This window comes from Purpureocillium takamizusanense, chromosome 1 (assembly GCF_022605165.1).
Source record: "Purpureocillium takamizusanense chromosome 1, complete sequence".
Taxonomy (NCBI): domain Eukaryota; kingdom Fungi; phylum Ascomycota; class Sordariomycetes; order Hypocreales; family Ophiocordycipitaceae; genus Purpureocillium; species Purpureocillium takamizusanense.
The window spans coordinates 1331496-1357363 of record NC_063068.1 but is presented as its reverse complement, the minus strand read 5'-3'; the positions used below and the strand labels follow the sequence as shown (position 1 = coordinate 1357363).

At 59.5% G+C, this 25868-nt stretch overlaps 10 protein-coding genes across 10 annotated transcripts; 5 read left to right on the top strand and 5 right to left on the bottom strand.

Moving 5' to 3' along the window:
• Positions 1 to 338: 338 nt before the first annotated feature.
• Positions 339 to 3079, top strand: JDV02_000462 (uncharacterized protein). The gene is made up of 3 exons (XM_047981269.1): positions 339 to 741; positions 815 to 863; positions 919 to 3079. The coding sequence occupies exons 1-3, from the start codon at positions 520 to 522 to the stop codon at positions 2760 to 2762; spliced, it is 2115 nt and encodes a 704-aa protein (XP_047837227.1). The 5' UTR covers positions 339 to 519; the 3' UTR covers positions 2763 to 3079.
• On the bottom strand, positions 3029 to 6412 carry JDV02_000461 (uncharacterized protein). The gene is made up of 4 exons (XM_047981268.1): positions 6183 to 6412; positions 5681 to 6044; positions 3960 to 5359; positions 3029 to 3902 (listed from the first exon to the last, which is right to left on the bottom strand). The coding sequence occupies exons 2-4, from the start codon at positions 5829 to 5831 to the stop codon at positions 3138 to 3140; spliced, it is 2316 nt and encodes a 771-aa protein (XP_047837226.1). The 5' UTR covers positions 5832 to 6044; positions 6183 to 6412; the 3' UTR covers positions 3029 to 3137.
• Positions 6413 to 7546: 1134 nt separating this feature from the next.
• JDV02_000460 (uncharacterized protein) lies at positions 7547 to 9353 on the bottom strand. Its single transcript, XM_047981267.1, has 3 exons — positions 8921 to 9353; positions 8566 to 8862; positions 7547 to 8505 (listed from the first exon to the last, which is right to left on the bottom strand). The coding sequence occupies exons 1-3, from the start codon at positions 9211 to 9213 to the stop codon at positions 7653 to 7655; spliced, it is 1443 nt and encodes a 480-aa protein (XP_047837225.1). The 5' UTR covers positions 9214 to 9353; the 3' UTR covers positions 7547 to 7652.
• Positions 9354 to 9540: 187 nt separating this feature from the next.
• SCO1 (Cu-binding protein) lies at positions 9541 to 10680 on the bottom strand. The gene is made up of 3 exons (XM_047981266.1): positions 10402 to 10680; positions 10123 to 10332; positions 9541 to 10072 (listed from the first exon to the last, which is right to left on the bottom strand). Exons 1-3 carry the CDS (start codon positions 10618 to 10620, stop codon positions 9647 to 9649), a joined length of 855 nt encoding a protein of 284 aa, XP_047837224.1. The 5' UTR covers positions 10621 to 10680; the 3' UTR covers positions 9541 to 9646.
• Positions 10681 to 10837: 157 nt separating this feature from the next.
• Positions 10838 to 12526, top strand: JDV02_000458 (uncharacterized protein). The gene is made up of 2 exons (XM_047981265.1): positions 10838 to 11825; positions 11880 to 12526. The coding sequence occupies exons 1-2, from the start codon at positions 10994 to 10996 to the stop codon at positions 12389 to 12391; spliced, it is 1344 nt and encodes a 447-aa protein (XP_047837223.1). The 5' UTR covers positions 10838 to 10993; the 3' UTR covers positions 12392 to 12526.
• A 297-nt stretch (positions 12527 to 12823) lies between these two features.
• On the top strand, positions 12824 to 14902 carry SQT1 (60S ribosomal subunit assembly or modification protein). The gene has a single exon (XM_047981264.1). The coding sequence runs from the start codon at positions 12849 to 12851 to the stop codon at positions 14688 to 14690; it is 1842 nt and encodes a 613-aa protein (XP_047837222.1). The 5' UTR covers positions 12824 to 12848; the 3' UTR covers positions 14691 to 14902.
• On the bottom strand, positions 14841 to 19003 carry GCV2 (Glycine dehydrogenase (aminomethyl-transferring)). The gene is made up of 3 exons (XM_047981263.1): positions 15936 to 19003; positions 15363 to 15881; positions 14841 to 15309 (listed from the first exon to the last, which is right to left on the bottom strand). Exons 1-3 carry the CDS (start codon positions 18547 to 18549, stop codon positions 15248 to 15250), a joined length of 3195 nt encoding a protein of 1064 aa, XP_047837221.1. The 5' UTR covers positions 18550 to 19003; the 3' UTR covers positions 14841 to 15247.
• A 608-nt stretch (positions 19004 to 19611) lies between these two features.
• JDV02_000455 (uncharacterized protein) lies at positions 19612 to 19907 on the top strand (the record flags this gene model as incomplete). The annotated part of the gene is made up of 3 exons (XM_047981262.1): positions 19612 to 19624; positions 19704 to 19805; positions 19870 to 19907. 3 exons carry the CDS (start codon positions 19612 to 19614, stop codon positions 19905 to 19907), a joined length of 153 nt encoding a protein of 50 aa, XP_047837220.1.
• Positions 19908 to 20075: 168 nt separating this feature from the next.
• Positions 20076 to 21728, bottom strand: NUP57 (Nucleoporin nup57). Its single transcript, XM_047981261.1, has 3 exons — positions 21259 to 21728; positions 20560 to 21203; positions 20076 to 20504 (listed from the first exon to the last, which is right to left on the bottom strand). The coding sequence occupies exons 1-3, from the start codon at positions 21509 to 21511 to the stop codon at positions 20391 to 20393; spliced, it is 1011 nt and encodes a 336-aa protein (XP_047837219.1). The 5' UTR covers positions 21512 to 21728; the 3' UTR covers positions 20076 to 20390.
• Positions 21729 to 21905: 177 nt separating this feature from the next.
• Positions 21906 to 22800, top strand: NdufA8 (ndufa8, NADH-ubiquinone oxidoreductase complex I 19kd subunit). Its single transcript, XM_047981260.1, has 4 exons — positions 21906 to 21959; positions 22054 to 22281; positions 22392 to 22524; positions 22595 to 22800. The coding sequence occupies exons 1-4, from the start codon at positions 21940 to 21942 to the stop codon at positions 22736 to 22738; spliced, it is 525 nt and encodes a 174-aa protein (XP_047837218.1). The 5' UTR covers positions 21906 to 21939; the 3' UTR covers positions 22739 to 22800.
• The last annotated feature ends 3068 nt before the right edge of the window (positions 22801 to 25868 follow it).

Here is a 25868-nt window from a genome sequence, read left to right as displayed (position 1 = left end):
AAGATGAGGCGCGCACGGGGTCGAGCCATGGCGGGCAGGCGCAATTCACCACAGCCATTCATCTTCGTGACGTGCCAGGGTCGCTGGTTGCCCGGAGTAAACATATGGGGCTGCTGCCATGGCAACGCCCATGTTGGGACCCTCATTGTCCCCAGTGGTGAGTTATCGATAAGAAAAGTCCCTGTGGGGGTTCTTTTGATGTCTTGTGTGCCCCGCCGCTGCACGCCACACCGGCGCCCGCCACCACGCTGGCCGCGCCACATCCGCGGAGGGGCCACAGGTGAAAAGCACCCGCGCCGATCGCTGTTCAGATTGGTTCTGGATGCTTTGTCATTCATCATGACCGCCACCATGGACCACCAACGCTGCCGACTAAAGCGGCCGTCGCTTCATGACTGAACTCATGCCTACCTAAGCCCTAGCATTGACCGTTATCTCCTTTGTATTGTACCACCCGGCTTTGCTTCCTTTTTTTGTCCTCTTTTTGTCGTCGCCGTGCCGTCTCGGCAGAAAGCCGCCATGGTGCTTCGCAAGCACGAGCTTGAGGGCAAGCTCGGGGAGGAGAGCGCACTGATCAAGAGTGGCGTGCTGCGCGACGAGAACCCCCTCGACCAGAGCCCTGAATTCCAGGACTTCCTCCTCGCTTGCCGCCATGGCGACCTACGCAAGTGCCAGGAGCTAATCGGTCTCGGCGTCAACATCAACGGCAAGGACAAGTTTGACTATACGCCCCTCATCATTGTACGCCAACTTGCTGCCTACCCTGCACTTCCCGTATTTCCGACATCTCCGGTGTTGACCTTCGCAACGGCAGGCGAGCTTGTGCGGCCATTACGAGCTTGTTCAATTGCTTCTAGAGTCTGGTACGTTAGAGTCGGCTAATACGATCATATGTGCTCTGGCTCACATTTGTCGCAGGAGCCTTGGCCGAGAGGAATACGTTCCAGGGCGAGCGCTGCATATACAACGCCCTCAATGACAGGATACGAAACCTGTTGCTTCAATACGACTTCTCCAAAACGTCTGACCCTTACGTATACTGGTCAACACACATCTCTAGCCTGTTCACTCGGACTAACCCTCACACGTCGGACATCACCCTCGTGGCTGGCAGCCGGGCGTTCAACCTGCACAAGTTCCTTCTCGCGTCTCGCACGCCGTACTTCCGTCGCAGGCTCGAAGCTCAGCCCGAGACGGCGACATGGAACTTGGCGCCCACCATCCCCGTCGAGGCCCTTCAGATCGCACTGCGGTACGTCTATCTGGGCGACCTCCCGCGGGACATCGTCCCTTCTGGCAGCCCCATCTCCGAGGAGGAGGTTGCCAAGGGCCTCGACAAGGTCAGCAAGCAGCTCGAGGTGGAGCAGCTGTGGGAGGCCATCATGGCCGGCGGCGATCGTAGGCTCGCGCGCCAGCGGTTCCAGGACGAGGAGGAGCGGGCGCTGCGCCAGATTCGCGACTTCTTCCGCCGGCATGTGCTCGGCGGGAAGATGGTGGTCGACACGGAACGCGTAGACGACATCAAATGGGAATATGACAACGCGGCGTTTGCGGACGTGCTGCTGAGAGCAGACGAGCAGGACGAAGGTGTTGACGACGGAGCCGCGCAGTCGGCGCCGACGCTCAACGGCCAGGGCATCCCGATTGGGACAGAATCAGGCGGCAAGAAGCCTCGTAAATCGGCCCTGTACCCTGTACACAAGGCCATGCTTATCCGCAGCGAGTACTTTGACAAGATGTTCTCGGGCGACTTTGTCGAGTCGCGGCGGTCGGAGCACCTCCGTGTGATCAAGATGGATTGCTCGCCCGCTGTGCTGGAGCTTGTTCTCACGTTCCTCTACACGGAGAACACAAACTGCCCGCTGGAGCACGCGCTCGACCTCCTCTACGCCGCCGATATGCTCTTCCTCGACAGCCTCAAGAGCAAGGCCGCAGTGGCCATCAGCACGCTGGGAAGCGGCACGCGCAACGCCCTCGTCGATCGCACCCACGCGCACGCGCACGCGTCCGCCAACGGCAACGGAAACGGAAACGGAAACGGCGACACCGACGGGCCAAAGGCAACAAACACGAGTGGCGTCAGTGGACCCGACACGCCGACCCCTTCCTCCTCTCCCGCAGAGATGGAGCCCATCAACATCTACGACGTCATCCATGCGGCGTGGGACTTGCGCGTGCAGCGCCTCGAGGAATTCGCGGCGCGGTACCTCGCCACGCGCCTCGAGGACTACATCGACGACCCAGACTTTCAAGAGCTCATCCGCGAGAGCGCCTCGCGCATCCAGCGTCGCGAGGAGACGGACACGATCGAGCTGCTCGACGACATCCGCTACTACCTCTCGGAGCGCTTCCGCCTGCGCTTCGAGGACACGGGCCTCGACGAGGTCATGCTGGGCGACGACGGCGAGCCGCTCCCCGCGTCCGCCGCGGGCGAGATTGACCCGGCCATGGCGGCCGCGCTGGCGGACCGGAGCGCCGAGATGGCCGCTGCAGCCACTGCCACCGCCACCGCCACCACCGACACGACCACCGAAAACATGCTCGATGCCGAGCAGAAGTCAGCGCCAGACGCCAACGGGGTTGCCGTGGTCGGGCCAGGGAAGGGGCAAGTCGGAATCCCCGCCGCGGAACACGGAGACGACGCGGTGCGTACGCTCGACGGCGCGATGGCGGAGGACGAGTTTGCCTCGGACGCCATCAACTACCAGATCCTGCTGGGCAAGATTGACGCGATGCTGGACCGGCTCAAGCTCGATGCGTAGAAGGAGGGAGAAGCAGGGAATGATGGTTAGAAGACTTGTGGCATGGATAGACTTGACCGCCCTTAGGAAGGAGGACAGAGCCTGCTTTGCATAAGAACACGGCTGCATAGGGGATCCATGACGACGGTTTGCATAGACAAAAGCAGTGTAGTGCCGTCCGCTGAGTCACGTATCGCGACGACAGCGAGTGGGTGGCGGCATATTGACGAAGACACGACGATGGAATGCAGGGCAAATGGTCTACAACATCGCCCCGCAGATGTTCTGCTAGAAATACATGCGCTAGTATTCACACCTATTCAACCATGTTATATGACAAATAACCGCTATTCGTACATGAAAAGTTCGTGGCTTGGCTACATCGCTGACACTCGCTCATCGCGGCACCAGCTTGAGCCGAGCGCGCAAGGTCCCTGGTAGCTCGTCCTCCCTGACGAGTCCCATCTGCACCACGTCGCCCCAGAAGAAGAGGGCGCGATCCTGCGCGTAGCTCAAGTAGTCAAACTCGTCTGCGGCGATGGATTCCTCGGCCGCGAGCGCCTCCTCGGCGGATACGGGATCGTTGTTGGCGTCGAGTCCCGGGACGTCGGCCTGGACGATGCCCCACGCGATCCAGAACGCGCTGTTAGCGGGCCGCCAGAGTCGCGTCTCCTCCAAGAGTTCCTTGACCTTCCTCTCCGTTTGCTCCTCGCACTCGCGCTCGGCCGCACTCCAGCCTCCCGGAGGGGCGCGGGCATCGAGCATGAAGTCGATGATGGAGCTCGACGACGCCGTGGGAACGAGAGGGGGCGTGCCGACGGTGCTCGTCGCTGCCGGCGCCGAGCTCGTGCTGTCGGCGGGGCGAATTCGAGGCGTCAGGCTGGCGTTGGGGAATTGCGGACGGTGATCGACGTAGGATTTGATGAAGCGCTTCTGCTCATCCACCGTCGGGTACATGACCTGATTGCACGCATGTGACGTGGCCGCATCATGGTAGTTGTACGTCCACTCGGTGAAATGGTTGGCGAACTCGAGGCCGGGGGTATTGGCACCTGCGTATTCAAAGTCGATGACGATGAGTTGCTTGTGCTTGTTGGCGGCCTGCAACAGGGGCGATTTCTCGTCATCAGGGCGAATGCGAAGGATGTTTCCGTATTGGGTCTGCCGCGACTCCAGTCAGCAGATGTCTTAGAAAAAAGTCGGGCCTTCAAAACCTACATCATTGTGGGCGAAGACTAGGCGATCTTTGATAGTCTTCTCATCCTTGTACGCAGCCTTCAGGTGAGCCCGATACTTCATCACGGTATCCCTGAAAAACGGCCATGGCGTGCCGCAGACGTAGCCATTGGCTTTCCAGGCGTGAACGACAGAGTCCATACGCTCTGAGCCGGTTTGATTTTCAAACTGACGATCGAGGAAGGTGATGATCTTGGTGACGTTGTCCTGCCACTGATCCCAGCTCTTCAACGTAGTGGAGCCAATCTCGCGCTCGGTGGGAAGAAGGTCGATGCCATCGTGCAGCTCTCGCATTCGCTTGGCAATCTGTTTCGAGGTTTCCGGGTCGCGCAAGTCCATGCGCTGGAGGGTAATGGCGTTGAAGAATTGCTCGAAGCGGCCGTTCTTGAAGGTCCCGAGGAGACGCGGGCCAATCTTCTTACGAGCCAGCCGCTGCAAAACCTTGAGCTCATTCTCACGGTCGATGAGATGCTCTACCTGGGGTCCGTAGACGCGGAGAAGAACCTTGGGCGGGCCCTTCTTGCCGTCGAGGTCTGGCATATCGGCCGGCGGGGTGACCACGTACACGGCATTGGTCAAGGCGCCGCTCAGGCGCTCGACCGTGATGGTGTCGCCGCCACCCAGAGGCACTCGCCTCCAGCCCTTGAGCCTCAGGGTGTGGGCGATGCGGATGATCTCATTCTTGAAGCTCAGCCAGCATTCGCGCTCCTTGTCTGCCTTCTCGGCCAGGTCATCGGTACTGGCGGCCCCGCCCGTGTAGCTCAGAGTTTTGGAGTTGTCGAGCCAGACGTCGCAATCTGGCACAATTGCGTCGCCATCAACATAGTCGGTGTCGGAAGAGGCAGCGCGCTGCAGCGAGGCTCGAGACGTTGCACGGCGCCTGGGGCGGGATACCTTGGGGGTGTATTTGGGCAGGGAGCTCAAGCCGAGACGCAGCATCGAGTCCTCCAGAATATTCTCCAACTTATCCAGCGAGACGTCGCTAGACTGAGAGTCGATTGAGTCCGCCCGCTCGCGCGCAGGCAGGGGCTGAGACGCAGAGGCCCGCTCGGCAGTCGGAGGCGACTTGGATTTGTGCCGGCGAGGCCTCAGCTTGCGGGCCGCCTTGGTCTTCTCACGCTCCAGCCATTCGCCGACCTGGGCCAAAAGCTTTTCACTATAATACTGGCTGTTGGCATGGTGGTGGTGGTGGTTCTGGGTGGAGTGGGCGACTTCGTCGGCGGCATGCACCGCTGGAGAGCCTTCGTTGAGGGAAGACTTCGAGGACGAGGATGGGGCAGCCTTGCCACTCAATCTGCGTGTCGGGCCGGCGCGAAATTGTTTGAGACACGCGGGCTCATCGTCGAGCTGCGGTTCAGAGACAGGTTCGGCAATCTGGACAGCTGCAATGCGGATGTGAGCTTACGTTACATGAGATCCTTGGAATGGAAAGAGGTTGAAGGACGGGGGGGCAGGGTCGCGGTGATGCTGGGCAGGTTGTCACTGTTGGTCAAGACACCAGAGCGCAGCACGGAGACACAAGTAACACCAGAACAGGTGTTGAGAGGTCAGAACCGAGGTCATGCCCCTGGCAAGGTTCAATGTTGGCGCGTCTGATGCTCTCACGACGCAAGCTCATTTGTGGACACGCCGACAACCCACGACACCCATCTCACGCACCCGCATTTCCTCACGCAGCACACTCGCAGGAGCTCATCTCTTACCTTTGAGGGTACAGCTTCCAGGCGGCGTCCTGGTGGCATCGTCGTCACCTTTGAGGGCCGAGCGAAGTGGCGAGGGCGCAGGTGTCGTTGCCGAGGACGTAGGCGCGAGCTCGGGTACGGGCGCGGGGAAAGCAGCACCGGGGTCAGACATGGTCGCTCGCGGGGCGAACTGGCGATGAAGCGTGGGTTCTTGCCGAGCAGGGGCGTAAAGGATCTCGGGGATGCGCGATCGGGAGGCCAGGCGGTCGCATTCAAAGGCGACTGGCAGGCCGCTGCAGTCCTGGCATGCAAGGTGGCCCGGAAGATCTCAGGAGGCGTAGCAAACCAAAAGGGATGGGTAGAGTCGGCCAAACAGGACGAAGAGCTTGGAAGTCGGTTAGCAGTGGATTCAAAGGATCCGTACCAGCAACAAATTTGCGGGCATGCGGGTACTATGGCATGGCAGCGAGCTCCCCCACAGGTGGGATGGGATGGGATGGGATGGATGGGACGGGGAACGTACAGTAGCACAAATGGTTACGTAGATGGGTTACGCAGTACCTCGTACGATGCGAGTACACGGAGCACGAAGCACCCAACTTAGGTTGCGCGACGCAGGTCAGGTTTGCCAAGAATGTCGTTCCCCTCGCTTCGTCGTCATCTGTTGGGGCCGTTGGGGAAGGAGAAGGTTTTTAGGGTTTGCTGGCAGTTGCACAAGAACGCAAGCAACATGCAACTTTGGAGGGGGCGACGATACATAAAAAGAGGCTGGCTTGTGACCCGTGACCTCGACTGCTCTGAAAGGCCGGGACCAGAGTGACAGGTACCTACTAGACTGCGCAAGGCTAGGTGGTCTTTTTCTTGGATAGGGAGGGGGGAAGGGGGGCGGGGGGGGGGCGTGGCTTCCCTGCGCGGTGACGAAACTCCCAAAAGGACAGCCACTAAAATTCGCTGGAGAGGGGCCCGGGCGCCACCCAACCTACCTAACGCTTTCGGGGGGGCGGCCTGGCAGGGCTGCGTCCAGTGAATCTAATGGCCGTGAGATGGCGGCTTTCAGACGCCTGCTTGCCTCGTCAGGCGTCGACCTTTGACAAAGATTCCCGTCCATGTGGCACTCGCTCTGTTCTGGCCCTTTCTTAGCGCTCCCATTAACTAGCACTTGTGCGCAATTGGATCCTGTAGGATCGCTCCAGGGTTCTGTACCTACGCTGTCGTCTGTGCCTGTCGAGAGAGTCTAGGCCCGTCCATCACCTGCCCGCATGTGAGGCCCAGTCAGTCGCGTGCAACTCTTCGCCCGTCCCGCAACGGCAGAAACGTGCCGGCTGGCCACCTATGCAGGGATCCAAGGTGCTGCTGCTGCTGCTGCTGCAAGCTGGACCCTGATGAAGGCGGCCGGCCGCCCAACAAAACCTGCAACAATTGACGTTGGCAGAGACACGCACGCACGCACGCACGCACCCTGACGGCCTCGGCACCACCCGCCTTCTTTGGACGCTGGGCTGCGCACACCGCTCACAATGAGTTTATTTTATTTTATTTGACTGTGATGCTCTCCGTGGACCGTCGTGATGTGAGTGTTGCCAGCCGGCATACATGCATGCATGGGCGACAGAGCACCCCCCGGGGCGCTGAAACGATGCGGTGGCGATCCTGGGGGGTTGCACCGCAGCAGATGCAGGTGAATCGGCTCGCTGCTGCCGTCGGTGTGTCGCGTGTGTTCGTGTCGTCGGTGAACGCATCCGGAAATGGGACGCGTGCGCCAGTCGCTCGCCCCTCCTCCTAGCCTCCAGATATCGAGCGCCACAGTCCTCGTCGCTTCTTCTGAGACATACATACTTTCATCTGCAAGTGCACACAAGGCCGTCCGTCCGTCCGTCTTGTACTGTAGTACGTAGTCTGTCATTCTGTCTAGAGAACACAGCATCTCTCTTAATCTAACTCTAAATCGTCCAATTGTGCCTCGCTAAAAGGGTACATAACAGCAGCATAAAATTCAGGCACCGCGCGTCAGCGCCTCCCTCGTTACGTCTACCACGCCTTCGTTGCGCAGCGCCCACACGATGCCGTCCACGACGTCGTCCACCACCGCGTCCGGCCGGTGCGACGGCTCCGTGCCCGCGCGCCACACCCCCGTCTTGACCAGGATCGACTTCCACTCGGTCCCGTCCGCCGGCTCGAACCCGTTGGCCCCGCGGATGTCGCTCTCCGGATTGTCCCCAATCATGTACACCCTCCGCAGCGGGTGTCGCGTGCGCGTGCCCTCCCCCCGCTGCACCGCCGCCGCGTTGACCGAGCCCACGTCGCCGTAGTCGTGCAGCAGCCGCTCGTGCGCGTACTCGTACGTGTACTCGGACGGCTTGCCCAGCGCGTGAAACTCCAGCTCTGCCGCGCCCTGCGTCACCGCCGACCACACGCCCCTCAGCGCCTCGACAAAGGCCCCCGTGCCGAAGCGGTTCACCGGGTAGTCTGTCTTCCAGAAGAGGTCGAGGTTCGAGATCCAGAGCTCCGGCTGCCCGTCTTGCTGCCACCCGTAGTTGGGCAGCGTCGCGTCGCCGTTCTTGCTCGACACCGTGCCCAGGTATCCACGGTGAGACACGAGCAGGTCGTGAATCACCTGGATATCGAGCGACCAGTCCCGCGGGTCGTTCCACACCAGGATCTTGTCGATTTGGAGCGCGTTTGGCGGAACATCGGCGCTGTAGGCGTCTTCGATGCTCGACGCCGACTTGCCGTTTGGCAGCGGCCGAGACTGCGAGTGCAGGGTGTCCTTGAGGTTGTCAAATGGGTAAAGCTTGTCATTGGCGTGAATTAGATCCGCGGGGGTGACTGCACGCTTGAAGCCGTACCTTGCCCGGGACTGTCAGTCTGACAAAGTCTTCTCGATACGTGGATAAGATGGCACTCACTCGATGGCAATCTGGCGCGCCGTCTCTGGGTGCGAACCCGTAATCAGCACCGTCTGCTCCTTGACGCTATCCGCCCACCCTCGCATCGGCGTATGCGACACGATAACGCGTCCGCGGAGGGCGTCCTCGTCATCCTTCATACCCAGACGACGGGCCAGCGACCGCACCTTGGCATCCTCGTGCGCGCCCCCGCCGTTGGTCAGGAACACGTAGCGCATGCCGAGGGCGTGAATCGCTCGCAACATTTCCCGCGCCCCCGGGATGCCGCGATGGCCCTGGTACAGAACGCCGTCGATGCTGTCAGCCCGGTCAGTAAGCCGGTGGCATGGTCTCAGTTCAGGGGAGCTGCACCCACTCAAAAGCAAAGGCAATATCTGAAAAGACCTTGTGCAAAGTGTGAGACGCGGCTGGCGTCCCGGCCTGGCCTGTCAGTCCGTCGGCCGAGACCGCCTTGGGAGGCTTGACGACTCTCTCGCCTAGCCTCGACGTGTGTCCGAACAGCCTTTTGGCAGGCGTGCACGTTGTCGATGCACACACTGTCCGTCCGGCGGCCGGCAGCCACGCCCGTTGGGACCTCAGAGCCCCGGCGCCGGTCCCGGAAGCCAGCCAGGACGGGCGCCTTATGCACGCTCCAGCGCCGGCCATCATCTCTGCTACCTACTGGTGCCTGTTTACCGGGGCGTAGAACATGGGAATGACGCGGCCGGCAGTAGGGCGTCGTATACTGCCAAGTTGCGTGTTGTCTGTTGCAGCTCTGTTTGAAGACGGTGGTCGGTCGGTAATAAGTAAGTAGCCTGCAGGCAGTGTTAGGTTGCGTCGTTGTAGTCACACCGGCTCATCGGTGGGGCTTGCGGGCGGCCGCTAAAGCTGCGGATAACCTGGAAGCGGGCCGGGGTTCGTTGTCACTGGGCCTCCTGCAATTCACGCACAGTCACCATCGCGCAAGTCTCAAGCGCAATAGACAGTTCCGCGATTGTCTTCTTACAGTGGAATTGAGTTGTTCACGCCATGCTGGCCCAAATATACATGTGTCAGTGGTACACTATTCTACATCCCACAGCCATCATACATTGTCGTCATCTCAATTCTTTGTGCCTTTCCAGTCCTTCATGTGGTCGAGTATCAGCTGCGCTGCCTGGTCAGGAGAGTGCTGCCGTCCCAGGGCCTCCACAAAGTCGCCATCTGGATCCATGAGGTAAAAGTAGATGCTGTGATCAACCAGGTAGTCCTGCCCGGGCTTCACGTTCTGAGGCGTGCTGAAGTAGACGCGGTACTTCTTGCACAAGTCCTTGATCTGGTCGTACGTGCCCGTCAGGCCGATGAACGCCGGGTGGAACTCGGCCAGGTATTCCTTGAGCGCCTTTGAGTCGTCGCGGGCCGGGTCGCACGTAACGAAGATAGGCAGCAGGGACCCGGGAGCCTTGGCCTCAACTACGTCGAGCATTCGGGACATCTTGTCGAGCTCTTCGGGGCAGATGTCGGGACAGCGCGTGAATCCGAAGTAGACCTGCAGTTCGTTCAGCTCTCAGCAAGGCCAAAGCGCGCCGCAATGCATACCAAGGAGTATTTGCCCTTCATCATGTCGCTCGTGAACGGCTTGCCGTCCTGGTCGACCAGCGCAAACTCGCCTCCAACCTTGGGCCGCCCGACGCCCTTGGCAGCATCGGCTATGCGCTTCCTCTGCATGCGCTCCTTTTCATGCTCGAAATACCACACCAGCAGTCCGCACGTCGCGACAAAGAGGATGCCGGCTTTCCATGAAAATGGCTGCGACAGAAAAAGTCAGCCCCCAACGTTCGCCCTCGACAGTGTCACTCGCTGCACTGGTGCTTGTACCCCCGTGCTATGCCGGCTCTTTGCCTGCTCGACCGTCTTGTACTTTGTCCGTCGCTGCGTAATCGGCTGTCTGGTCTGGATGGGAGCTCGAGGGAGCGTCGGTCGGAGCTGCTTGGGCTGCAGGGCGCTGCTGGCGAAGCATCGTCGGCATAATCGCGCGCTTGCCTGGCTCAAGGCGCTCGGCAAGGCCTTCGATGCCGCGGCGGCCGTGTGCGACATGATGGTCTATTCGGCAAAGAAACAGCAATGCTTGTCGCTGGCGAACAAACAAAGCGATGGATTGATGATCTGACAATCTGGAGGAACCGGCACCAGTCGCGCGATTGCCACCGAAAATTTGCCGACCAAGACAGGCGCGTTTCCGCGCTTAGTCAGGCGCTTAGCCCGCTCATGGCCCGCCTTCAAGCGTCCGCGATGGCTATGAACGCGACTTCATCAGACATCAAAACGACGTAAAGGCTCCAATCAATTATCGGCAATCAGAAAGAACTATGCATCTCATCTGAATTGGACTGCTTGATAAGAAATCGAACTGTTGCTGGAGAAGTCCATCCGGGCTTGAGCGCCCAAAACGCTCCCCCCCCCTTCAGTTATGGATCCTGTTCAGACGCCAGCGGCAAACGGCATCAGAGACGAGCCGCGCTTCGTGCTGATAGACGATGACCCGGTGAAGACGGAAAATGGCACCGACTCACCACGTCCCGCGGCTAACGGCGACGCGACGTCTGCAGCCTTCAAACCATCTCCCACCCCTCTCCCTTCCACAGAAACGCCAGACCCAGTACCGTCACAGCCAGCGCCTACCATGGCTCATCCGAAAAAGAAAGGCACAGCTTCGACTGTGAAAAAGGCGCCCAAACGCCCCAGGAACGGTGCACCTGGTAAGAAACCCAAGAAGTCCAAGCCCTCGTCTCAAGGGCCAAACGCTGCTTCAGGCGACGATGACGACGACGAGTCCGATAATGGACCGTATTGCCTCTGTCGCGGACCCGACGACCATCGATGGATGATTTGCTGCGAACACTGTGAAGACTGGTTCCACGGGGAGTGCATCAACTTGAGCAAGGACGTTGGCGAGAGCCTCATCGAGCGGTTTGTCTGTCCCAACTGCACCAAGGGCAACCTGCGCACCATATACAAGAAGACATGCGCGATGGGTGCATGCCGTAAAGCGGCGCGCCTACTGCAGGACCAGCCGAGCGTCTTCTGTTCCAACGAACATGCGCAAGCGTGGTGGGAACGCATGGTTGGACGGCTGCCTAAGGGGTTGGCCAAGGCTCCTTTGAACGATCAGCTCTCACAGGATGAGCTCATGGCACTATTAGGTAGTAGCCTGTCAGAGGCCGATGAAGATGGAGTGTGGAAGATGTCCAAGCCCCCATTCTCCGCGCCGCTTCCGAAGGCCTCTGCGGACGCCAATGCTGGTGAGTCAGTTCTGGTCCAAGCACGTCACTATGCGATGTTCTAACCAGTTTCAGATGAAGCACTGGCCTTGATATTGAGTGACGAAGAAAAGAAATTCTTGGAGAATTCTTCCAAGGCTCGGCTACAGCTCGGAGAAGAGACCCTACTCTGCCACAAAATGCTGAGTCTGGTTGAGCTGGCGCAAGAGCGTCGACGTGCCGCCATCACGGCCGGCCGCTTCGGCGAAGATATTTGCGGCTACGACTCCCGGCTAGACACAATCTCGGCGCGCGACGCCTTTGCCGCATACGCCAAGTCCCCCGAGGGCGAGACGACGTTCAAGGAGTCCAAGCTAAGCGACCCGCTGGGCGAAGGCGACGTGGTGCGCGGCATGTGCGAGCGAAAAAGATGCAAGGTGCACAGCGGCTGGCAGAAGATGCTGCCCCTCGGCATCAAGTACCAGATCCGAGAGATGGCGAGCCAGGCAGCCGAGGTGGGCGAGGAAGAGCAGAACGTAAGAGAGGCGGCCGGCGAGAGGTGGAAGCGCAAGCAGGCCGAGCAGAACTGGGTAGAGGTTCTGGAGTGATGACGGAGTCAGGAAACACAACGGATACCACGGTGCGAGGTTCTACAGGGATTGGGTTCAGGCGGCCGGCGTTGAGGAGTTGGGACGACCTAGGTTCCATTCAAAGTATCCTAATACAAACAAAATGACAATGAGCGCCGTGTGAAAGTCCCCGACATGGAGAGGCACATGTGTTGCGCCAAACGACAACCTTGAAGCGACAGGGCAGTAGTAGATGAGCGACAGTTGCTGGGGTTACGCACGTAGACGTGGTGCCCTCTCACAACTTTTTGATCACCACACAATGCCATGGGTGTTGGTAGCTGCATTTGCGCGGCCGTGGTGGAGTGGGTAGTCAATTCGAAGCGGGAGCTCCCTCCAGCGCTGTGGCGGGGTCGAAGGAAGATGAGGGGGAGGGGCATCGCCGCTGCCGCTTATGCTTATCAAGCAACATTTTTTCGCCGGGTGACGTACAGTCATGTTAGCAGGTAGAAAAAAAAAAAGTTGCAAAGCAACCCTTCTGTTGCCTTCGATTACAGCGGCCCAACTGCTGTGCGCGCTCTTGTTATTTCGAGGTGTCGGCGCTCCACCTCCTCCTGCTTCTCTGCCTTGCCCTCCAGCTTCTTGCGCCGGCCAAATCGACTCAGTTCCTCGCGGACGGAAACCGCGAACTGGAACGAAACACCCCCCGGCCCCAACAACGACACCTTACTTGCCCACGGCAGCAGCAGCAATGTCCTCATCCAAGGACCACGTCGACCGTCCCGAGGACGATGTCGACGAGAACGACATGCTCGACGCCGATGAGGCCGCCGAGGAGATTGTCAACGAGGGCGACGACGTGGCCATGGACTCGGACGACGAGGCCGAGGAGCTCGTCCTGCAGAACGACTCCATCGCCTACTTCGACCTACCCCAGGATTCCCTCTTCACCATCGCCCAGCACCCCGTCCACCCGTCGCTCGTCGCCGTTGGCGGCTCCGCCGGGCAGGACGACGACGCGCCCGGCGCCGGCTGGCTGTTCGACACCTCGGCCGCGGTCTCGCGACCCGTCCTGCCCCCGTCCTTCGCCAGCGACCCGGACGCCGCTGCCGAGGCGCCCAAGAGCACTCAGCTCGAAAGCCTCTTCTCGCTCGACGGCCACACCGACTCCATAAACACCCTGTGCTGGACGCTGCCCCGCGGCGAGGTCCTCGTCAGCGGCGGGCTCGACGGCCGCCTGCGCGCATGGCGGGCCGACGTCCGGCCCCAGTCGGGCGTTTCCATGAAGCTCCTGGGCGAGACGCAGGAGGTCGAGGAGATCAACTGGCTCGCGCCCTGCCCTTCGGCCACGAACCCCAACACCGTCGCCTTTGGCGCCTCCGACGGCTCCGTCTGGGTCTACACCATCGACCCATCCGACGAAGCGAACCCTCTCCAGATCGTACAGTCGTACTTCCTGCACACGGGACCCTGCACAGCCGGTGCGTGGACGCCCGACGGGCAGCTGCTCGTCACCATCTCCGAAGACAGCAGCCTATACGTATGGGACGTCTGGGGCGCCGCCGCCGCCAAGGGCCTCGTGGGTGACAACGGCATGACGGCCGTGTCGCTGACGGGCGAGGACCAGCGTTTCGAGGTCGAGGGTGGCCTCTACTCCATTGCCATCGACTCCAAGGGCACCTTTGTCGCCGTAGGCGGTGCCGGCGGTGCCATCAAGATCGTCTCGCTGCCGCGCCTCGCGCAGCAGGGGGGTCAGAGTCAAGCGCGCAGCAGCGCCGGCCGCGGCGCCGCCAACAAGGCCGCGACCGACGCAGCCGCAGGCGGGCAGATCCTCGCGTCGCTGCACACGCAGGGCGACAGCGTGGAGACGCTGGCCGTGTCGTCCCTTCAGACGACGCCCCCGACGACCCTGCTCGCGGCGGGCTCCGTCGACGGCAGCATCGTCGTCTACGACGTCTCCCGCCGCTTCGCCGTGCGCCGCCACATCGTCGGCGCACACGAGGACCACTCGATCGTCAAGGTCGAGTTCGTGCGCGGCACGTGGCTGCTGACCAGCTGCGGCATGGACGGCGTCGTCCGCAGGTGGGATCTGAGAGCTGGCGGCGCTGCCGCCAGCGGCGGCGGCGGCGTCGTCGCGCCTACCGGGGCCCAGCCTGCGGGCGCGGCCGGTGCCGGTGGCGCTACTGCTGCGACAGCGGATGCGGGGCTCCTCAAGGAGTGGAAGGGCCACAGGGGCGACGGCGAGGGAGGTGGCGTCCTGGGCTTCGTGCAGGGTGAGACGGGCGAGAGGCTCGTCACAGCAGGCGATGACGGCGTCGCCCTGGTCTTTGAGGCATGAAGGAAGCATGTGGGAATGTACAGTCGCAGATTACTCATATATAAAGGGTCGGCTGTGCAACTAGACTTGCCTCACTACGACGACGATGAACACGGGGCCTCTAGAGCCTTGTCACGCATGAAACTGGTTTTGTCGCTCGAAAAGGACAAATCGTAAATGTAATGTAATTCTAGATGCTTGATTTATTTCAAGATTTCTATGTGATTCGCGGCACATCTCAGACCATGAGATGGCCCTGCCCACCCCTCTTGATCGATCGTCCTTGCTTCATTCAGCCCATGAGACGCCGTTGATGTTGAATTGGTTCCGCCTGGTATGTTAAATAGAGAGCCTCCAGAACCCGCGATAACTCCGTGGATGGCTGCTTCGTAGCCGCCTGAAAAGCACAAAAAAGCGTCTCCGTAAAGATGTCGGGACAAACTCGCAGAGGTGACTCAAATCAAGTGCATCCCTAGACAAGAATTCTAAAGGGGCTGCAAGCAAAACGTGTACTATACACACGGAAACAATGCATGGCTTTTATCAAAAAAAATCATTTGCTGGCAGTGCCGACAGCTCTACTGCTCAGTAGTGTCCTCGACAGGGGGGCACGTGCAGAACAGGTTGGTATCACCGTAGGCTGAGGCTTGGTTAGATTCAGATGTAGGTCAATCAGGGCGGTCGAGCACTCACTATCATCCACACGCGTCACCGTGGGCCAGAACTTCTTCTCGTACAGATAAGGCAGAGGGTAAGCAGCCTTCTGCCTCGAGTACGGCCTGTCCCACTTGCCCTCCCCGTCCCCGTCGATGAGGTCAGCCTGCGTGTGTGGCGAATTGCGCAGCACGTTGCCCTCCTTGGGCTGCTTGCCCTCCTCGATCTCGCGGATCTCTTCGCGGATGCTGATCATGGCATCGACGAACCGGTCGAGCTCATCCTTGCTCTCACTCTCGGTAGGCTCAATCATAAGCGTATTAGGCACGGGCCAGCTCATCGTCGGCGAGTGGAAGCCGTAGTCTTGCAGACGCTTGGCGATATCGACGACCTCGATGCCGGCGCTGGCCTTGAACGGCCGGATGTCGATGATGAACTCGTGAGCGCAGCGGCCGTTGTCGTTGGTATAGAGGATGGGGTAGTGGTCCTTGAGGCGAGCAAGGAGGTAGTTAGCGTTCAAGAGAGCAACCTCGGTGGCCTTGCGGAGACCCTTGTCACCTACAACATTGTCAGCGAACTTGCAGTTGGCTCAGTCACACGATTCACACTCACCCATGGTAGCAATGTAGGCCCAGCTGATGGGGACAATGCTGGCGCTGCCAAACGCGGCGCTGGCGACGGGGGTCTGACTGTCCTTGTGAGGGAGATAAGGCTCGAGGAATTCCTTGACGCAGATCGGGCCGATGCCTGGGCCGCCGCCACCGTGGGGGATGCAGAACGTCTTGTGCAGGTTCAGATGGCAGACATCCGCACCCAGAGCGCCCGGGGAGGTCAGCCCAATCTGGGCGTTCATGTTGGCGCCGTCCATGTAGACGAGGCCGCCGTGCTGGTGAACAATCTCGCAGACTTTGCGGATGCTGGGCTCGAAGACGCCATAAGTGCTGGGATACGTGATCATGATGGCACCCAGCTCGGCCTCGTGCTTCTTGCACTTGGCCTCGAGGTCGGCCAAGTCCAGGTTACCGGTGTTGGTGTCGCACTTGATGGGTACTACACGCATGCCAGTCATGCTAGCAGAGGCAGGGTTGGTGCCATGGGCGGAGACGGGGATGAGGCAAATGTCGCGCTTAGGGCCAGGTTGCTGCTCGTGGTACTTGCGGATAACACGAAGACCGGCAAACTCGCCCTGGGCGCCAGAGTTAGGTTGCAAAGAGGTGGCGTCCATGCCGGTGAGGGCAGAAAGCTGGGAGGAGGTGGCGCTGAAGAGCCTCTGGTACCCCTTGACGGCGCTCGTTGGCGCGTGCGGGTGGATGTTGGAAATGTTTTCGGCGCCGATGAGTTCCATCTGAGTAGTGCCATTGAGCTTCATGGTGCACGAGCCCAGGGGAATCATGGAGTGAACCAGTGACAGATCCTTGGACTGCAGGAGGTGCATGTAACGGAGCATCTCGGTCTCGCTGTGGTGGGTGTTGAAGACCGGGTGCGTCAAGAAAGTCGACTCACGGCGGACGGCCTCGGGGATGCCCCTGACGACATCCTCCGAGGACTCCTCGAAGCCCTTGGTCCAAAATCTGTGGGCGACAGTGAGGTCATTGTCGTTGTAGTTCTTGCTGGCGGTAGACTGGAACGCCTTGACGATGCCGATGTATGTCTCCTGGGTGAAGGTCGTGGGGACAGCCAGGACAATCGCGTCACGGGACCCGGGCCTGCCGCTGCTGATACCCTGCTTGTAAAGCTCACGGCGCAGAGTCCGGCAGACGATGGGCTCGTCGAGGCGCAGCGTAACGGTATCGGAGAGAACGCGTCCCTCGGAGTCGAGGGTGCGGGTGGCGACTTCAAACCCATAGTGCTGAGCAGCGTCCTGGATCATACGGGCGTATCGGAGGTTGTTGACGGCCATCTCCTTGAGCTGGGCGGGACCGTGGTAGATGGCGTACATGGCAGCCATGTTAGCGAGGAGGGCCTGAGCCGTGCACACGTTGCTGGTGGCCTTCTCTCGTCGGATATGCTGCTCTCGGGTCTGCAGAGCCAGGCGAAGGGCACGTCCGCCAGTTCGATCCTTGGAAACGCCAATCAGGCGCCCGGGCAGCCTGCGCTTGCTATTCTCCTTGACAGCCATGAAGGCGGCATGGGGGCCACCAAAGCCGAGAGGGACACCAAAACGCTGCGAGTTTCCAAAGGCGACATCGGCTCCAAACTCGCCAGGGGGCGTGAGTAGGGTCAAAGCAGACAGGTCGGTGGCTACGCTGAAAAGAGTGCCCTGCTTGTGGGCAACCTCGGCAAGGTCGCGCAAGTTCTGAACACCACCGTCGGTGTCAGGGTACTGGGCAAGAACACCGACGAGGTCGTCACCAAGGGCCTCAATCTTCTGGTGCGCATCCGAGGCGGAGAGATCCATGAGCTCGAGGCGGATGCCAAAACCCTCGGCGCGGCCCTCCATGACGCGGAAGGTGCTCTCGTGGACAAGATGGGAGACGACATACGTCTTGCCCTCACGCTTGGCCCGCGAGGTGGAAAGGTTGCTGAGAGACATGGTCATGGCCTCTGCGGCGGCAGTGCCCTCGTCGAGCAGACTGGCGTTGGCGACAGGCAGCCCAGTGAGGTCGACAATCATGGTCTGGAAGTTGAGCAGCGACTCCAGACGACCCTGGCTAATTTCAGCCTGGTAGGGGGTGTAGCTCGTGTACCAGGCCGGGTTCTCGAGGATGTTGCGCTTGATAACGGAGGGGACCTCGACGGGGTAGTAACCGCCACCGTTCATCCAGACGCGGATGTCGTTTTCCTTGTTCATGGACTTGAATGCCTTGGCAATGCCCGACTCGCTGTAAGTCCTTGGCTGGATCGTCTTCTGGGGAGGAAGCATGACATCCTCGGGAACGACCTGCGCGACCAGATTGTCGAGCGTCTCGGCGCCGGGGCCGAGCACCTTGAGCATCTCAGCGATGTCCTCGTCGCGGGGCCCGATGTGGCGCGAGGAAAAGTCCATCCAGGGCTGCTCGTGCTTGCCCTGCGCGCTCTGCATTTGCAAGTAGAGAGGATCGCGGCGGAGGGCCTTGAGATGCGTCTTACGCGCCTCGGCACTGGGAGACTCGCTGAGGGTAGCCGTCTGGGTGAAGCAGCGGGCGCGAGCCGCAGCCGTGGCGAGAGCGCCGCGGGCCATGCCACTGCCGGAGACCAAGGTCGGCCGCAGGGCGGCGCCCCGGGCGAGGACCAACCTGGAAGCCATTGCAGCTGGACGGGGTGCAATTCGACTCCGTGTGAGGCTCTTTGGAGTACAAAGACGCGTTCAAAGGGAGCGAAGGGGTGGAGGAGGAGGAAAGAAAGGAGGAAGGGCGGCAACGGGAAACCTTTATCGCCGGGGGTCGCAGGAGGTGAGAGCCGGTCGTCGCCACCACCCGGGGTCAAGCGTGTGGGAGAGCGAGCCCACTGACACGGCGGGTACGGGTGCGAGAGAAGTGAGCGTCACCGTTTCCAGCCGGCCGGGATCCGTCGCGCGGCAATAGAAGCGGGCGCGCACAGAGCAGTCGCCGGTGTCTGTGCGAGATGCTTTTGTCACCCAGGTTCGATTTCAACAAGACGAGAGGAGGCGGAGATGAACAATCAAAGGGCGGGGATCGCGGGACGAGGCAGGAACGAGGACCACCGTCTATAAGAATGAGAACGGACCGCTTGCCGGCGCCTGCCACCGAGGAGCTGTCAGGGAAGCCACGACCGGTCGCCGCCCAGGTCACTTTTTTTTTTCTGGACGCGGCAGCGGCTACAGCAGGGATTTTCCGTAGATGCACCTAATCTCTGGGTCTCAGTGGCCCGATAAGGCAAGGCAGGCCACCGTCCCGCCCAATCCCCGCCACAGCGCGCTCCGGGGGCCCGCACTCCAGGCGATGGCACTGGAAACAGCCCACTGGCGGCCCTGTGCCGTGCAGCGCCGCGCCCGCATGGAAGCACTGGATCGTGCCGCAGCAGTACGTACCGCACCCCCCGTGGCCGTTTCTCTGACACACTCGACACCACTCATGGCCGCGCCCACGCACGGTGGAGCGAATGGTGGACGACATCGGCCACGCTCGGGCCGACGCTGGGCGCTCCCAGCTGCCTCTTACGGCGGCTAGCGGCTCCCGAGTTTTCGTCTCCGCCGGGCGTTACCACCCGTGACCGCGCCCGTCGCCAGCGCCGACCACCTCCTCCCGGCCGAAGTCGCCCTTCTTTTACGTAACCTCCCAAGTACTCCCAACCACCCGACATCACCACCACATCCAAGACACCACAAATCGCCATCCCGTTTGTCACGATGTTTGGAGGATGTACGTCTAACGCGCCGTGCCGCAGTACCTGTTGGGTAATAGTCAACGAACAATATTTGCTGACGTGCTCCCCGTGCAGTCGCACCCCCGCAGCAGTCCCCGGAGGAGATCCGCGCCATGGAGGCTGAGGCGACCTTCACCGTCCAGCAGGTCGTCGCCACGGCCTTTATGCTGTATCTCTGTATGTTTGACCATTCTCAAGCAGACTTATTGAGAGTCTTTGCTGACCAGGTTTGTCGCGACAGCCCCGTTCGCCATTGACATGGCCAGCCGAATCCTGTGAGCGGTCCCTGACCGCGACGAAAAATCTTCCATCACGAGAACGAGCCGACAATGCGCCATCGGACACCGCAAAAATTTGTCACGATAAGAAAGTTTTTTTTCTAGCTGAGGGAAGGCGGTTTGAGATGTCAACTGACCTCTCTCTGTACGATTCGAGGAGCTATGGAAGGGGCATGTCACGGACAACCACCGGCCCTGTTGTATCATACCATGACGGCTAGAGCCAAGCGTTAAAACAACATGATTTCCACAAGAAACAGGCGTGACTATGGGTATTCATGGCGCGCAAGCAAGGGCCAGATTATAAAACTGCAGCTTTGAGGCTACCGTTCCTCACCGCCGTGTACTCGCAGTGTTGCAGCATCGTCAGGGCATTAACGACCAATATCGGCGGTGTCTCATTTCGCCGTTGCGTAAGTAATTGAGATGCCCCCAAATTGGGCTAAAACATGTCCATTTCGTTCGCCTGTCCGAAGCAGTGGTATCATCTAGCTTTCGTATTGGCGCCGCGGCTCTTTTCCCACTCGTCAAAGTCCAGCCCCAGTGCTTCCAACTCCTTTTTCAAGTGCTGCAGCTGTTTCTCGTAGTCTTCCAGTACCTGCGCAAACCTGTTAGTCCGCCAACATGATGGCAATCTGGAAGAGGAAGCTTACCCGCTTGGCCTTGGCCACCATGTCCGGGTCAAGCTCTTCGCTGCCATTGACCGCCGGCTTGTCGAGCTCCTTGTTGAGACGCTCAGAGTATGCCCGCAGCACAATGAGCCTGCTCCATAGCTCCTCCTCTCTTGCTCCCAATGCTGGATCCTGCACTTCCCGACACAGGTTCTGTAGCCGGTTCTTGAGGTCATCCTCGTCACCGCTCAGCGCGTAGCCCCTGTTCCGCAGAATTTGGACTCGTGCCGCCAACGCTAGGCATCGCTCGCTGATGGCAGTCTGTCGCCGCCGTGCCGCAAGTGCCCTGACCTCTGTCTCGAGCTCGTGGCGCTGGAGGATGGCGTCAAGGCTGCCATTGATTTGGTGCAGCCGCGTATTGAACTCGGAGATGGCCCGCTTCTGTGTCTTGAGACGGTCCGCCACACCAGTGTATCCAGAGCAGAGCACGGGCATGAAACCCGGCGCTGGCTTATTCTGCAGAGCCTCTTCCCATTCGCGAGGGTCCTCGTGCGGCTGAGGTTTGTAGAAAGGAATGTGTGCCTCGTCAACCTTGTTGTAAAAGTAGTGTTTGAAAACGCAGCTAGGGTTTGAAGGATCCCATTTCTCGGTAACGAGCTTGATCTGGTCCAGAATGGGCTTCTGGTCTGCAGCGTTGGTTAGCAGCTGTGCCAGAATGCGGCGCGCCTCCGGAATACATACGAGGCGTCTCTTTACCCGGCTGCCATAACGAGCTCGAGAGTTGGGCGGCAGACTGTGCGAGGGCAGGCATTTGCTGAACCTGCTGTGGCTGCTGCATCATCGAGCTGCCCAGAGCGCCTCCCTGCTGTCCACCGCCCAACGTTTGACCAAAGACATTGCTTGTCGGCTGTGTCGGTTGCGTCTGCTGAGCAGGCTGTGATTGCGAGAAGAGACCCCCGGAGCCGAGGCCCTTCGACTGGCCAAAGAGCGACATCGTGGACGACGGAACAGGGAAGCTTCAGGTCGGCGGCGATGGGCAATGCCTTCTGCCTCCTCGGAGAAGCAGGCCTTGCGCGACGCCGAATTGTAAAAAGACGCGAGCTCCTATGCTTCACGCATGCATGCGATAGGCGACAAGCAGTTTGCGGCGCGTTGTCAGAGATGTTGTTGCAGCGCGTCCATCAAAGAGGGTCGCGGTGCGTTGTTGTTCGCGGAACCAAAAATGAAGCTGATGAGGCAACATGCACAAGGGCAAACAGAGTGGATCTCGCCGCCTCGTCCGCCAGGCCAGCCTCGCCATGGCTGGCTGGCCAATCACAACGCACCAATTCCAACCTCGACCTCAAATTCCGGCTCCCGCGACCGCGGTCTTCATTCACCTCATCCGGCATTCACAAGAAGGTCAGCCCCAACGCGAGCATCATGGCGACCCGACGCTCCAAGTACGTTTTTGTCTTGCCATCAAACTTGCGCCTAGTGGCCGATTGGCCGCAGCCCGCGCACATCGTGACGCTCAGCCGCTGACGAACGAGCCAGCTTTCACCAGCAGGTCCTCATCGACACGACGCCGCTCCCGGACGATGTCCCGGCCGTCAAGGAGATTGGCGCCAGCTCTGCGCCGCTGCTGTCGGCGTCCTTCTTCATCGGCGCCCGATGCCGCGACTACAACGACGACTACATGCAGTGCAAGACGGAGAACCCCGGCCGCGGCGAGTTCGAGTGCATGAAGGAGGGGCGACGAGTCACCCGCTGCGCCCAGAGCGTGTACGTGCACATACCTGCTTGGAGGCCTCGAAAGCGTCTTTCGGCCCTTGATTGTGGTGGCGAGACAGTGTTTGCGGATGAAGCCACCAGATTGCTGACGATGGGAGCAGGCTCAAGGACATTAACACCCACTGCCTTGCCGAGTTTCGCAAGCACTGGGAGTGCCTTGACGACCGGAACCATCAGCTCTGGCAGTGCCGCCCTGCGGAGTGGAAGCTGAACAAGTGTGTCTTTGACAACCTGGTATGTCTACTTTGCGGGTTCCGCTTACGAGCTGTACGACATGAGAGAGCTTTGGCTAACCATGCGGCAGAAACTCGAGAAGAAGATCCCCGACCAGCCCACCAACGTCACACCCGTTGAGCTACGGCCAAAGCAAATCTTTGCCGATGTACGCATCAGCCCTGGTGACGGCAAGCCTTTCGTTCCCAACCAGCAGACCGAGGCGAAGCAATAGAGTGCTGGTACGAGCGTTGTGACGAACAGAACTGTACATTTCATTGAATTGAGAACGAGTCGGATTCTTCTTGAGCTCTGCCCTGTGATGCCTTCCATGACTTGATTCCGCGAAGCGGCCGCCATTAGACCCCACAAATGATATTGCAGGGCAATTTCGCTTGCTGCCGTCGATTTCGGGTCCATGAATACGACGCAGCGTCTATGATATACTCCATCGGGTGTTATCAAGACGCGGCCGTGCATATTATCTGGACAGTTAAGCACGGCGCACCAGCCGCTCGTGTGTGCGCTTGCGTGACGCACACACGCCGTGCTTGCCTCGGGGCTCTGAAGCGCTGCAACTGGTGTACAAGCTGCTTTCTTGATTTCGCACAAAGTGAACTATCCGCCGCTTAGTTGATATTGTATGCACACAGCCGTCGTATTGTGGATATAAAACCGCCAGAAGCGATTCTGAACAGATCCGGATGTCCTCCGTTCAAGGACATCATTCACGCAGGCTTTTCGCAGCAGCCACTGTAATGTTACTTCGTAGCGCAGCAGTGTTAATATGGGTAAGCTGTTGGAAATAACAATGGGATCTTCTGAGTATTGCTACGTCTTCGTATGTCTACGAAGTGCAGTACGGCGAATTACGTGGTATATCTTTCAATGCAGCTGAGTGTGATGTCAGTCCTACACCCCCTGCACCCCCTGCACCGGCGAAAAGCAAAATTGACAAGCATATACTTGCAAATTGAGCATTAAGAGCCGAATTAATCCATACAGCTTTTGTAACAGGCCCAAAAGTTCTTCACCGCGGCTCAGGGTCGGGTCGGCTTGTCTCGTCTCTCTCGAGGCCTTGAAAGTGCCATCTGACCTACCCTACACCATGTTCTCGAGTTCGTGCTGAGACATGGGGACGAAATTTCGTTTGCTGCGACGTTTTGTGGTACGTATGTTTTAGGCTTGGCTTGGGGAGAAAACTTTCAGATGAACGAACGCCAAGCATGGTGTTTGCATTGGGACCCTGGCGGTCTCGAAACTCAAACATTGATTGACTCGACGAGCGCCCGTGTCATCGGGAGACATGTCTGCGGGAGCGATATACAGCAAACCGTGACAAGGAGAGTGTGACAAGATGACAGCCAAGCCATATCTAAAGTTAGTTAATAGTGCCTAACCGTTGTAAAACCTGTCTGCAGCTGCTTGGGCGTTTGTGACCTGCGGGTTCGTGTGTCAAAGGCTACCGACCCCTCATGCTACGCTGCACCACCTGCATGAAAACCTGCGACTCTACGCAATTGAATTACTAGTGCGGAATGGCCAGTGAGACTTAATAAGGGACTTAGATGTTTTATGTAGTTACTAACGTGCTAGTGTCCCTCAAGAGGGCCGTGGTTGCCGCTGAGACGAAGCCTACGCTGAGGGAAGCAACCGCGCTCGAAGCCGTGTCTGCCAGGCGTAGCTACACACCACGACTCATTTACACACGGCCAAACAGGAGTGTATCACGTAAGGAGTATGAGGTACAGTCAGGAGTTGCAAACCGGCAGCTCGACGTGACATTGACGCGACCCAGCGGGACACCCTTGCGTGCACGACATACCCTTGAGTAGTAAGATGGATGCACGTCTGAGACAGTTGACGTCAACGCGGTGAAGTGAACAGGGCGACACCAAGAAGCAACAGAGGGACGAGCGGCGGCACAGCGGGCCGCCCGGGGGTGTGGAGTGTGCGTTAGCGGTCGGTCGGTCGACTCGCAAGGCACGTCCTGCCGTTGAATAGAATGCGTCGTCGGAAGCTGGCCGCGTTATTGGGTCGCACACGCCAGTTTCACCTTGACAAAGTTGGTTTCGTCGTCTTGCCGGGTCGGTCCAATCACTCAATGGCAGACCCCGCCGAGGGAGACGACGAAGGCATTTATTTCGTGAGATGGACCACGGTTGCCGCGACAGCTATGCAACTTGCCGTCGAAGCAAGCACCAGGGGCCGAGCCAGCAAGCAAGTACAACAGTACGTAGTACTAACAACTTAAGTAATCAAGGAGAGGGTATAGTATGGCTGCAGCGGTGTGCCGGGCCGGCGTGTTTGGAGGCGGGAGTTTCCACGCTATGGCTCAGATTGGCGAGCTTCAATCTTACGGAAGCGCGCTTGCGATATGAAGAAGGGGCAGGCACTACGAGAACCGGCACGGTGCTTGAGCCGAATGCTGGCCCGGCGAAGAGGTCGTCTCCAAAATGCGCAATCAAACCCGAAATGAAGGTCAAGGGCTCAAGACTTGGTAGCGGGAGTTGAGGTCGTTGGTATTGGTGCAACAGTACTTACCGCACAGTCATTGCCCATACGAGTGGACCTACCTTCACTCGTGTAGCAATTAAATGCGCGCATCGACGGAAACGGGTGACTGATCAAGTCGCGAGAGAACGTCGACGACTACCAAGTAGAAAGCGAGGGGTAGCAGAGAGAAGTCGGAAAATTCTGCCGTACAACAATGGCGACGGAACAAGAACCTATTATCGAGAGGCTCGTTTGATTCCATCCGGCTGCGCGCACCCGCCCGGGCACGGGCAGTCCAGTGTGGCTGGATGGAAAAACGAATGCGTTAGGCACTCCTGCATGCCTCGCAGGGCGGGACACCTCATCAGGGACCGGCAAACGCAGCCGGGACAATGCCATTATCGTGGGAGAAAGCGTGCATTCCATCCATGCATGGCCGTTTTCCTCGGCCGGCCGCCTGCCAAGGGTTCACAAGGGTCGACGAGGTCGATTGTTCAGTTGCAGTTGTTGAGCGTGCGCGCGTCGTCGGTGGTCAACAAGGGTCTGTCTGTCTGCTGCTTTCGGCTTCGTCGAAGGGACGGACCCCGTGCCAGCCACTGTGTCTTGGCAGAAAGCGGCGGTGGCGGCGATTTTTTTTCTCGACAACATGGCGAGACACGCGCCGCCAAAAGCAAACAATTGAAGCGCATCTGAAGCGAAATGTCTCGGGAGGGTTGCCACAGAAGCTGTGGGGGGGATGACATCAACAAGGGGCAGAGGGCTTTCATTGTGGCCGGGGCCTGTCTGGTCGGGTTGGACGCCACGACATGCTCACGCACGCGGCTGATGATGGCAGGGTCGTCGGTGGAGGAAAGGTGAAAAATTCGCTG

Bases quoted from the DNA above. Each gene is read 5' to 3' on its own strand.
- JDV02_000462 (XM_047981269.1), top strand. From the start codon at position 520: ATGGTGCTTCGCAAGCACGAGCTTGAGGGCAAGCTCGGGGAGGAGAGC. The intron at 742-814 runs GTACGCCAACTT...TCGCAACGGCAG, and splicing joins ACTATACGCCCCTCATCATT to GCGAGCTTGTGCGGCCATTA. The intron at 864-918 runs GTACGTTAGAGT...CATTTGTCGCAG, and splicing joins TCAATTGCTTCTAGAGTCTG to GAGCCTTGGCCGAGAGGAAT.
- JDV02_000461 (XM_047981268.1), bottom strand. From the start codon at position 5,831: ATGTCTGACCCCGGTGCTGCTTTCCCCGCGCCCGTACCCGAGCTCGCG. The intron at 5,360-5,680 runs GTAAGAGATGAG...TCCGCATTGCAG, and splicing joins TGGAAGCTGTACCCTCAAAG to CTGTCCAGATTGCCGAACCT. The intron at 3,903-3,959 runs GTAGGTTTTGAA...GAGTCGCGGCAG, and splicing joins TAGTCTTCGCCCACAATGAT to ACCCAATACGGAAACATCCT.
- JDV02_000460 (XM_047981267.1), bottom strand. From the start codon at position 9,213: ATGATGGCCGGCGCTGGAGCGTGCATAAGGCGCCCGTCCTGGCTGGCT. The intron at 8,863-8,920 runs GTGGGTGCAGCT...CCGGGCTGACAG, and splicing joins GATATTGCCTTTGCTTTTGA to CATCGACGGCGTTCTGTACC. The intron at 8,506-8,565 runs GTGAGTGCCATC...GTCCCGGGCAAG, and splicing joins GCGCGCCAGATTGCCATCGA to GTACGGCTTCAAGCGTGCAG.
- SCO1 (XM_047981266.1), bottom strand. From the start codon at position 10,620: ATGTCGCACACGGCCGCCGCGGCATCGAAGGCCTTGCCGAGCGCCTTG. The intron at 10,333-10,401 runs GTACAAGCACCA...TTTCTGTCGCAG, and splicing joins AGAGCCGGCATAGCACGGGG to CCATTTTCATGGAAAGCCGG. The intron at 10,073-10,122 runs GTATGCATTGCG...AACGAACTGCAG, and splicing joins TGAAGGGCAAATACTCCTTG to GTCTACTTCGGATTCACGCG.
- JDV02_000458 (XM_047981265.1), top strand. From the start codon at position 10,994: ATGGATCCTGTTCAGACGCCAGCGGCAAACGGCATCAGAGACGAGCCG. The intron at 11,826-11,879 runs GTGAGTCAGTTC...AACCAGTTTCAG, and splicing joins CTCTGCGGACGCCAATGCTG to ATGAAGCACTGGCCTTGATA.
- SQT1 (XM_047981264.1), top strand. From the start codon at position 12,849: ATGTTAGCAGGTAGAAAAAAAAAAAGTTGCAAAGCAACCCTTCTGTTG.
- GCV2 (XM_047981263.1), bottom strand. From the start codon at position 18,549: ATGGCTTCCAGGTTGGTCCTCGCCCGGGGCGCCGCCCTGCGGCCGACC. The intron at 15,882-15,935 runs GTGAGTGTGAAT...ACAATGTTGTAG, and splicing joins GGCCTACATTGCTACCATGG to GTGACAAGGGTCTCCGCAAG. The intron at 15,310-15,362 runs GTGAGTGCTCGA...ACCAAGCCTCAG, and splicing joins GGTGACGCGTGTGGATGATA to CCTACGGTGATACCAACCTG.
- NUP57 (XM_047981261.1), bottom strand. From the start codon at position 21,511: ATGTCGCTCTTTGGCCAGTCGAAGGGCCTCGGCTCCGGGGGTCTCTTC. The intron at 21,204-21,258 runs GTATGTATTCCG...CCAACGCTGCAG, and splicing joins GCCGGGTAAAGAGACGCCTC to ACCAGAAGCCCATTCTGGAC. The intron at 20,505-20,559 runs GTAAGCTTCCTC...AGGTTTGCGCAG, and splicing joins TGGTGGCCAAGGCCAAGCGG to GTACTGGAAGACTACGAGAA.
- NdufA8 (XM_047981260.1), top strand. From the start codon at position 21,940: ATGGCGACCCGACGCTCCAA. The intron at 21,960-22,053 runs GTACGTTTTTGT...CGAACGAGCCAG, and splicing joins ATGGCGACCCGACGCTCCAA to CTTTCACCAGCAGGTCCTCA. The intron at 22,525-22,594 runs GTATGTCTACTT...ACCATGCGGCAG, and splicing joins AGTGTGTCTTTGACAACCTG to AAACTCGAGAAGAAGATCCC.